Consider the following 10,840-nt stretch of genomic DNA (forward strand, 5'->3'; position numbering starts at 1 on the left):
AAATTAACAGAAAGTGGATGTCTTAACAAGCTCAAAACCTATTGAATTTAACTGAGAATTTTAAAATTGCATTTAGATTATTTTTTTCCTGAAGGTATTGTGCATCTACTGTCAAAATGCTAAAAAAACTTATGGATTATGTGTCCATAATACGAGCTAAATTGACCTTTTTTATTTGTTTTTCATGCTCCAAAATAAAAGCTAAACAAAATGATATTTTAGTATTTCTCTTATAAAAATATTATTTGTACACATCTTGCAAAAATGTCAAAACACATTCATTGCAATAGTGTTTTTTTTTAATAGTTTTTTATTTTATTTTTTAATTTGTTTTTTAAATCTATATTTTTTCAATTTGCTTTTAATGAGATTATTATGGTCTTATGATCAATATCATGAGTTTAGCGAGTTCACCCAGCTTGACTCTGGTTTTTTTTTAATTGAATTATTTTTAATTTTATAATTTAACATTGAGTTGATTGAAATCGGTTGGGTTATTTTTAAACCCTTCAAGTCAACCGGATCATATCGAGTTATTAAAATAGTTGTATATTAAATATATTAAAAAATAATAAACTTTTTTAAATAAATTTTTACCATTAAAGTGGATGTAAACAAAAAAAAACTATATTTACAATATTTAAAAACCATATTACCAATTTGATTTTTTAAACAACATTTTCATTTCATTGAAGATGCTCTCAGTCGTAAGCATCCATAATTTGCGGTTCGTTAATTCCAAGATATTATCAAACTCTCCAACAACAGGCCCAACAGGCTTTTCCAACAACATATGCATCTTCTGAGCTGCCAAGCAGGCCCATTCGACGTGGAGGGTGGTCGGGAGAGATGGAGAGGTAGATAGATGACACCGGCGGGGGTTGACATCAGTCTTTTAACATGAACAGGCACATACGATGTGATGTGAGAGAAACAGAGAACTACTTTTCAGGTCGTCATTTGTCTTGGCAAAAACAAAATTGCAGGGCACCTAGCAACGCACAAGCACTATAAATTTCAAAATTCTAAAAAACACTCACACACATGCTGTCATCCTGAATACTTGTATGCTTAACAGGACAAGATGAGCTTCAAAAGAGAACGAATATACACATATGGTATCAGAGCCTGACATCTTTCTCGTCACATTTCTGCTCAATCAACTCATTTTTACTTTCATATTTTGTGTGAGGGAGGCGTTATAATCGACCATTGAATAAACACACACGTGCGTGTGTGTGTATTTGTGTGTGCAATGTTTTATATATATATTAAAGTATGTGTGTATATATATATATATATATATTATATAATGTTATACGTGTATATGTATGTAATATTAATACATATATCTAGAGTCAAGCTTGAATCGGATTTCAAGTTGGATTTAGCAACATTCAAACTTTATCCATTACCCATAAGATGATATAAACTACCCAGAAAAATTTGCCTAGAAGAATTCAGGGTGGTATGTGAAATTATCCCCCCTGTGCAACACCTCTTTTAGATAATGAAAACTTAGTTATCAACTAAATAATTAATGATAAACAGCTTGAATTAATAAAAAAAATATATAAATGGAGTAGCCAAAACATTGTGAACCTGGACTAAAATTATTATTCATTGCTACAATGTATTACCTTTTTTTTAGGGAAAAAGAAAGAAAAGAAAAGCATGTCAGTTAGAGGTAATTTAATCTCTTCAGATGGCTCATTAGTCATTAAGAATTTCACTAGAGTACATGTGATTTTTCATGATTTTAAAAACAATAAAATAACTTAACTATCCTTCAAATTAAGAAAATTAAATTGTTATTAAAGGACATTTTAGTATTTTTATTATTTAAAAATACAGTAAAAAGATGTCATTGCTTGCGGAATCAAGAAAAAATAAAGCACGAGTCAAGGGGCCTTCTATCCTTTCACACCTGTTTTTTTTTTTTTTTTTTTTGTTAATTCTTGAACCATCAACAACAATTTGATTCTTTTAGGTTAATTAATCAGTATTTAAATGAAAAAAAGACTGTTGTGCACACACTAACATGTGCAAGGCATCCTTATAATTTAAACGGCACATGTTGGGGCACCTTTAATGGTAGAAATTGCCTTTCTATGATGTTATTAGAAGTATTATCATGTTTTTTTTTTCTTAGTAAAGTGCGTGTTAGTGAAAATTGACTGAGTTATTATTGGTGAGTTTTTTTTCTTTCTCCCCTAAAATTATAAGTTGGTCCTTTTTAATTTTGGTATTTCAGTTTCAATCTTTATTCTTTTAATTTCTATATTATTTTTCACTCTTGTATAAAATTTTTATTTATTTTCAATTTAGTCCTTCAATTATAGTTTTGAATTTAGTCTTTCAATTATAATTTATCATATATATATATATATATATATATTTATTTTTTTTCAATTTGATTTTTATTCTTAATTTTTTTCTTTTGTCCCTTTGTAAAACTTTTATTGGTATTAAATTTCATCATTCAATCTAAATTTACAGTATGTCATTTTTTCTAATTTAATCCTTATTTTTTTGAATTTTTTTTTGTTAAAGTTATTTTTCTTTTCAATTTAACCTCTAATAAAAAATTTGTGATTACCCTTTAATTTATTTTTTATTTTATTTTTTATCCTTATTATTTTTAATTATTATTTTTATTTTAAATCTTTTTTATGTAATTAATATTATTTCTAAATTCATTTAAAAACACATCGAAAATACCTATATATTTATTTATTACTACAAAAAAAAACGTGCAATTGAGAGAGATAAATCGCATAACAAACCACAAAAGAAAAAACACATTAGAACAAACCACAATAAAATCGTGACTTCGGATAACAAACAAACAAAACGAATCCCATTTGGCACTCTCCTAACCAGAATATAAAGAAATCCTATACATGGATTACAAAAGAGACGTTACCTTCCCGTACTCTCCCTCTCCCACCTATTCACATCCTCTACAGCCACAACCAGAAACTGCAAAAGAAAATGTTGCTATATTCTTCGCCGTCTCTTAATTCCTTTCTCTTTAACTCCAATTCCAACTCCAATTTCTTATCGAAAAATCACAAATCGCTAAAGTCCGTTCCTCAAACACTGCGAGTTGTTAACAACAACGATGTGGACGCGTTTACGGAGAAGTCCGGTTACTTGTTCGAGCTTAGTAGCAGCGAAGCAGATTCTTTAAATGATTACGATCTTAAAAAGATCGCTGCGATTTATAAGAGAAAACCGTTCATTTTGCTTCGCAGATTGTTTCAAATCGGTTCCACTTTTGGCAGGTGGTTGGCGGCTCGTTACATTGATAGTATTACTGAGAAATCTGATCTGATGTTCAAGGTTTTAGAATAAATCCTACTTATTCTTATTTTTATTCTAATTTTATTATATTGTGTGCTTACTTTTTATTTTATTTATTTTTGATGCTGCTGCTGTTGCTGGTGGTTTCCAGATTAGAGCTGCAGAGCTTCGACAAATATTGCTTGAACTTGGACCTGTGTGGTTTCTGCTCTTCTTCTTCTATTTTGTTTCCTCTTATTAAAATTTATGTTAGGATTATTTTCTAAAAAAATAAGTTGTGCTTGTTATTTCTGTGTTCAGGCTTACATAAAAATTGCTCAGGCTGTTTCGTCTCGACCTGTAAGTTGTTTTAATTCATACATACTAGTAAATTATGATAGTTTTTTTTTTTTCCAATACAGTTGAAGAAAAAGAAAAGGCAGAAAAGTTATCAATTGGCAAGAATTTGAATTAGCATAAATTTGCTGTAGGATTTGATACCACCATCATATCTGGATGAACTATCAATGTTGCAAGATAGAATAGCTCCATTTTCTACAGAAGTTGCTTTAAATACAATAGAACAGGAACTTGGATCACCAATAGACATGATTTTCTCTGAGATTTCGCCGGAGCCTACAGCTGCGGCATCCCTTGGACAGGTTTGTGGATGATTGTACGGTGTGGGGATTTTTTTTTTTTGCAATTGTTAGTTTACTGAAAATGTTCACTACTATTGCTCTTATCCCTTTCTCTCTGTCATTATGGTGCACAAACAAATAGGTCTACCAAGCAAGGCTTCGTAGTAATGGACAAGTTGTTGCTGTTAAGGTTCAGAGGCCAGGCGTACAAGCTGCTATTTCCCTAGACATTCTAATATTGCATTTTATGGCAGGAGTGGTAAAGAAAGCAGGCAGATTTAATTCTGATCTTCAGGTCCTACTTTTTTTCATGCTAAAAGAGGATAAAGTTTTGTATTCAATATGTCCTGTTGAAATACTGGTCTTTTTATGAATTCATCTGGAAGTGACTAAGAAATGTGAGTTTGATTGGCAGGCAGTTGTTGATGAGTGGGCATCAAGTCTTTTTCGGGTATGCTTGGATCTCTTTATGCATAGTTGTGAAGAACTCGTATTTCTGACCACATATTTTGTTTGATCTCCTTTTACTATGCTGTTTGATTATTGAGAAAGCTGTACATTTCCTTTGTTAACAAAACTTGCATATTTATATCTCAATTATACTTTTGTTTGAGGAATATTCTTAGATATTCATATTGAATACAGGCAAATCACATTGAATGCAGGAGATGGACTATATTAAAGAAGCAAAAAATGGACTAAAGTTTAGGTAAGCGAACAATAACAAAAAAATCTGGAATACATTTGTGTATTTTTGTTTTCTTTATTTTTGTTGTCTAAAATGCTCCATCACATCTAGTTATACACTAACAACGATTATGCTATATGCTTAAACAGAGAGCTGTATGGTGGTATAGAAGATGTCTTGGTTCCATATATGTATTTGGAGAACACAACTCGTAGGGTCCTTGTAATGGAATGGGTTGAGGTACTTAATATGTCCATGCTGTCATTTATTCATCTTTATGAATCTCATGCCAAACTCTAGGAAGAAGGGTGTCAAATCACCAAATAACGATGTAGTATTGTGTTTGCTTTGCAATCAAGAGATAGATTCAATTGGAATTAACTTTAACATATTGTTATTTCCCTTATGCCTTAAATGGAATGAAGTAAAATTTTTAACCCAGTAGTTGTTGCAATTAGGGGTCTCATTCCTATACAACTCCTTAGAATTTTGTTTCCAGTAAACTCCTCCAAAAGATCCAAGTTACCAGTAGAACTCTTTCTTTTTTAAGATGCTCTATATACCATCATGTATTTTTTACATGCAAAAGATTTTCTCATGTTTCTTCTTCTCCTTTTCTTTTGTGCTTTTTGTAGGGGAAAAAGTTGTCTGAAGTGAAGGATCTTTACTTGGTTGAGGTGATATATAAGAAACTGAGAGCAGCCTGTCTTTCTTGAACAATTCATCTGTATGAAATTTATTATTTGCCTAGTGGCTGAGTTGAATGACTTTCCTTTGCTGACTAGGTAGGAGTTTACTGCTCGTTTAATCAACTTCTGGAGTACGGATTCTATCATGCCGATCCACATCCTGGAAACCTTCTTCGAACATACAATGGGAAATTAGCTTATATTGGTATTGTTTTAAAGTTAAAATACTATGGCATGTGACTTCAGCCTTTTTCTCGTATTAATCAAGTATAAAGTTTCATGAAAACCTTCAATCTGAACCTCATCCTGGCTACGTTCTGTGAAATTCTGAACTATATATCATCTTGCCTCTTGGTCAGCGCTGTCTGTTCTTATTATCTTTTGTTTTTGTTGGATTTTTGTTCAAACTTCTATGCCCCATCATTTTGCTTGTATTCCTGGAACTGCACGGCTTAAATACCATAAATTAACTTTCAGTGTATCTTGCAAACAGATTTTGGTATGATGGGTGAATTTAATCAAGAATTCCGTGATGGATTTATTGAAGCTTGTCTTCATCTTGTAAACCGTGATTTTGATGCGCTGGCCAAGGATTTTGTCACACTTGGGTATTTTTTCTATTCCTATCTGCCAATAGCTAATGAGCTCATTCTCATTGTTGTTGTTATTTACAAGTTTGAATTACGCTTGCTTGCAGATTTCTTCCGCCAACTTCAGATAAGGAGGGGGTTACAAAAGCTTTAACAGGTACCTTTTATTATGTCTGCATCGGCCTGGGTTTCCCAGTAATTCCAATTATTATGTCTCCAAAACAAATGTCTACAAAAGCTTTAAATAGTCCTGACATCATTTATAATGTTTGTGTACAGGTGTTTTCCAAAATGCTGTTGCTAAAGGAGTCAGCAATATAAGTTTTGGTGACCTTTTGGGAAATTTGGGAACTACCATGTGAGCATCTTGAGTGCAACTATGTTTGCAGGATATATGCTTTATGAATGTTAAACAGTGAGTGGACCATGTTATTGAGAGAAACACTAATGTGGTTCAACATATATTTTATCGGTTTCTTTTCTTTTCCTTTTTTTTTTTCCTAGAAACCAATACTTTGGCTGGGAATTGTTAAATAAATGTACTCAGGAAGTTGGATATTTTGCAATTGCCAAATTAAAATGCTTAATCTGGAAAATTAAAGGAAGAAAATGCATACCCTATAAGGCATTATGATGCTGAGAGAGGCATTATGATGCTGAGAGTTGCCATCACAAAATGGTTTTTGTAGCATTTATACATGCTAACTTTGATGTCGATATACTGCCAACATGTTACAACTTTTCACGTATTTTTTTCTCCTTGTAATTGGATTTCTTGAGATCTCTGAGCTTATGTACCTTTGTAGTCGATATGCTGCCACCATGTTACAACTTTTCTCGTATTTTTTCTCCTTGTAATTGGATTTGTTGAGATCTCTGAGTTTATGTAATGCTGCGTGCCTCTGATGATTGTTTATTTCACTTGTTTACTCATCTAGACCTGAATTGAATCAATAAATTCTCTACAAATTTTTTTTGTAAAATCTCAACAATGATAGTGACTGAACCAGAAACATAAAATTGTATCTGTATGTTACATATATTGATAACTATATTATTTTAAGTTTTCTTTGAGTTTCAATTAATTATTTTTATTTATTCACAGGTACAAGCTCAAATTTCAAATTCCTTCATATTTTTCTCTTGTCATCCGGAGGTAGTCATGCTTTTCTTTGCTACTTTAACTAACATATTTTACCGGGCATTATTTTCCGTTGTTCAAGATTGTAGATATGTCTCTTTTTATTTAATATCTATATTGCCTACTTAAAATCTTTACTCTTTTTTGGCCTTTAGTGTTGCAGTTTTGGAAGGCATTGCTATCGGTTTTAATCCAAATTACAAAGTTTTGGGTAGCACATATCCGTGGATTGCTAGAAAAGTACTGACGGACAGCTCACCACAGTTGAGGTCATCTTTGCAAGCTCTTCTTTATGAGGTGGCTGAAATAAGTAATTTATATTTTTGGATTTGCAAGTTTTATCCTGTGTTTTATTTCATTCTTTTCCCTTCTCAAGCTGTTGGTGTATATACTTGATATTGAAATATATTAATTTCTGCTTCTAACCATTTTCTTTGCAGAAAGGTGTTTTCAGAATTGATCGTCTAGAGTCACTGCTTTCAGAGGTGAGATTATCCATTTTTCTGTTCACCTCAGTAATAGCATCACAGGAAGCTTTTCTGGGTTGATTTGAAATATAACTACCAAGTTGAGAAGTTTAGATTTGAACCCCTTCAACTGTCAAAACTTTTTGCGATAGGATTCCAGCCATTGTTTTACCATTGCGGTTATAATACAAATTGAAAATGGAGGTGTCCAAATTAAAGTGGTTCGTTTGAATGAGGGTTGTAATCCAAATTGACCCATAGCTAACATGATGTAAGTTGATATGTACCATTAACTTCATTCCCGCTCACTTTAGTTGTATTCAGCTTGATTGTCATTGCCAAATGGCCACTGGTTTTGCAGCAGAAAAATGTTGTCATCTCACTCTGTGTTACAACAAAGCTACTAATGGCTTCAGGTTGTAATACTCCCTATTTGTCCTACCTTGGTTTCATGGCCTTGGGAAATATTTTTCAACAAATTGGCTGCTGTTTGTTATGCTATTATAATAGGTCACTGAAACTCAGAATTGTTTTTGGTGGCTACCAGATCCCTCCTTTCAGCAATCACGCTTTGGGAACTTAGCATTTTTTATTTTATTTAATATTTTAATCTCTTTGGTGATAGTAAATGAGCATATCCAGCTAAACATCACAATAAATCTTCTCTCTTCTGATATTTTATTTTCATAAAATTAATGTGCTCATAATTTTAAACAAATTCTGGCAGTCCCTTCGTGCCAGAACAGAGAAGGCCTTGGTTAAAAGCCAATTAGAGGACAATGACTCCAAAGTGGCTGTCAAGCAAATCCTTTCCTTCACATTAACAGAGAAGGTCTCTCTCCCCCCCCCCCCTCCGAGGTGTTTAATTTTAATGTATTTTAAATCTTTGATTGGATGCATTGGCAGGGTGCCTTTGTGAGGGAAATACTCCTTCAAGAAATTGCCAAGGCAAGTGTTCTGGTTTTGTTCATTTCAGGTCTATGGTTAGTGACTGTGAGTTGAAGTTGTCAAAATTATCAGCAATAATAAATCTTATGCTCTATTGCTCTCTTTGCTTTTCTAGATTTTAAATTGCTTTTTTTTTTTAATGTGTGCAGGGTCTGGATGCATTTGGGCTAGCAACTCTTGATTATTTAACTTCTATGGCTAACACAAGCATTCCTTTTGCTGCTTCCTCTTCCTCTTCAATGACTGAAGAAGACATGATGAACTTGAGAACCTTCCGCCGGCTTATGTTAATCCTTTCAGGTTTCCAAAAGAATGGAGGCTCGCCTGTGGTAAGAAATGTGCCTAAGCTATTCTTTTGGACGTGGTTTTGTGAAGTCCAACCATCCACCATAAATAAAAAATTTTAGAATACTATATGAATTATTGGATGCAAATCCTCCTCTTATTATTAATGCTCACTTGAATGCATATATGTATTTGTTTGGAAGGCTATTTAAAATTGAGACTTGTTATCACTAAAAACTCACTTTTTGTAGTCATCCACCACCAAGCTCAAGGAAAATTATATCTTCTGCATTGTGACTCATGAGTGTTCTGCAGGAAACTGTAGAACCTGCTTCATGATTTAATCTGACTGGGTGCATTGTGGCCATTTAGATGTGTTTAAAGTTGGTGATATTGCCATGTAGGAGTAGATTAGCTCTATAAAAGGATAATGAAATTCTTTCAATGGAGCTTATACTTACATTTGATGCTAAAATTAACTAGAAGACGACGCCCATTCTTCCACTATTGTCTCTCTTGTAAGGAAATTTTGAAGAAGAGAAAAAGAAGTTCAATGTATCAACTATTTCTTCTTCTTTTTCTGAGAAAATGTGTCGATCTTTCAATGTGTGAAAGTAGCGTCTTCCACAAGGCATTAGTTTTAACATTTCTATTTTGGCTTATAATCTAGTCTACATTGTGCTGTAACATATGTTACTATCTTGTAGGAACTTAAAAGGACCGTCCCATCCAAGAATCAAAACATGTACTCGGAGGAAGCATCACTTATCTTTTATCAATTTCCATCAGTTGAGGAGATTCTGCCCATCCTTTCTGTTTTCCCTGAGGTAAGCTCTGATCTATTCATACATAGATACAATGCACACGCCCAAAGACGCAAAGGCAAATATTAATATTGGCAGACACGTAAATTACCACACACAATCACTGAGAATTGTTTGAAATTGTGTTATACTTTAATAAGATTATCGAGATTAAATTGTTAGGCCTGAAAGAATTTGTCTCTTGCATAGATGAGGGCTTATTAGAGAAGACTTTCTTTTGAAGTCCAAAGTTATATGCCAGTTATATTGTGGCATCTGAAGGGTTATTATTTTTTTTTTTTTGGATAAAAGAACTTCAATATCTGGTATACTGACTAAACTTGTTAAAAACACGTGGCAGCTTCCACCAGAATTGCAACAGCAGTTACTTCTCTTGCCGGCTGATCTGGCTGGAAGGTTGATTTCCCGTGTCACTGCCAGGACCATCAGGAGGGTGTTTCTTTGATTTCAATTTAATTAAGGGAAAGCGGGAGGAGATATCCGTATGTTTTTCTCGTCTCTGACAGCTACTTCCACAGAAAATTAAACCACATAAAAAAACTCACGAGATAGAAGATGGCTGATATTCTTGGAAACATTGTTCCCGTCAGATCCTTCTGCGATTGACACACACATTACCTGAAAATGGGGTAAAATTCTAGCACTGCTGCATTCTTTTTATAAAGGAAAAAAAAAGTCAGAAAATGTTCCAAAATCATTGAATCTGAATCGGAAAACCAAATCTAGTTACATGCATGAGATTTTGAAATAAAGGAACTCTCCATTTAAAAGGGCATTCTGTACAGATTTTTTTCTGGAATTCACCAGTTCGTTTCGTTTTATTGCCAAGTCTGATGGTGAAAGCTTGACGTTGGTGTTCCCTTGGCTTTTAAGTGTGACAAACAGAATATAGAGTAATACTCTAATTTTTTGAACAAGGAATCGAAATGAAGCAGATGAAAACTATATGCATTTTTGCTATTTCACGGTACTGTTTATTTTTATAGGTTACAAGTGTTTCTGAAAAAAATTAGTTTTTTTTTTAAATTAATTTGTTTTAATAGTTTTATATCATTTTAATATAACGATGTTAAAAAAAAATTAAAAAATTTTCTAAATAAAAAATATTTTGAAACAATATTCTGATTAGCTGTTCTGATTTCTAGTTGATTTTTTCCAAATAAAAAATATTCTGATTTCTAGTTAAGATTGGATATTCCTATTTATAATATTTTCCTTTTCTTTCATTTTTATGAAATTCATGAAGCGAGACCTTAAAAACCTAGAATATAAGGAAAGACAG

The 10,840-nt window shown here is 32.6% G+C and overlaps 1 protein-coding gene across 2 annotated transcripts; it reads left to right on the plus strand.

The window, feature by feature from the left end:
* The first annotated feature begins 2,875 nt into the window (after window positions 1-2,875).
* Window positions 2,876-10,379, plus strand: LOC118055679 (uncharacterized aarF domain-containing protein kinase At1g71810, chloroplastic). Of its 2 annotated transcripts, XM_035067657.2 has the most exons (21): window positions 2,877-3,345; window positions 3,458-3,502; window positions 3,607-3,645; window positions 3,777-3,947; window positions 4,069-4,221; window positions 4,342-4,377; window positions 4,592-4,635; window positions 4,764-4,854; window positions 5,250-5,291; window positions 5,400-5,508; window positions 5,797-5,911; window positions 6,001-6,050; window positions 6,173-6,251; window positions 6,999-7,049; window positions 7,190-7,331; window positions 7,475-7,519; window positions 8,229-8,333; window positions 8,408-8,449; window positions 8,599-8,778; window positions 9,442-9,561; window positions 9,899-10,379. In XM_035067657.2, exons 1-21 carry the CDS (start codon window positions 2,995-2,997, stop codon window positions 10,001-10,003), a joined length of 2,115 nt encoding a protein of 704 aa, XP_034923548.1. In that variant the 5' UTR covers window positions 2,877-2,994; the 3' UTR covers window positions 10,004-10,379. The 2 variants fall into 2 exon arrangements, with proteins under 2 accessions (XP_073260724.1, XP_034923548.1); XM_073404623.1 differs by lacking the exon at window positions 3,777-3,947 and having other exon boundaries at window positions 2,876-3,345.
* The last annotated feature ends 461 nt before the right edge of the window (window positions 10,380-10,840 follow it).

This window comes from Populus alba, chromosome 14 (genome assembly GCF_005239225.2).
Source record: "Populus alba chromosome 14, ASM523922v2, whole genome shotgun sequence".
NCBI classification, from domain to species: Eukaryota; Viridiplantae; Streptophyta; class Magnoliopsida; order Malpighiales; family Salicaceae; genus Populus; species Populus alba.

Bases quoted from the DNA above. Each gene is read 5' to 3' on its own strand.
- LOC118055679 (XM_035067657.2), top strand. From the start codon at position 2,995: ATGTTGCTATATTCTTCGCCGTCTCTTAATTCCTTTCTCTTTAACTCC. The intron at 3,646-3,776 runs GTAAGTTGTTTT...AATTTGCTGTAG, and splicing joins AGGCTGTTTCGTCTCGACCT to GATTTGATACCACCATCATA. The intron at 3,948-4,068 runs GTTTGTGGATGA...ACAAACAAATAG, and splicing joins CTGCGGCATCCCTTGGACAG to GTCTACCAAGCAAGGCTTCG.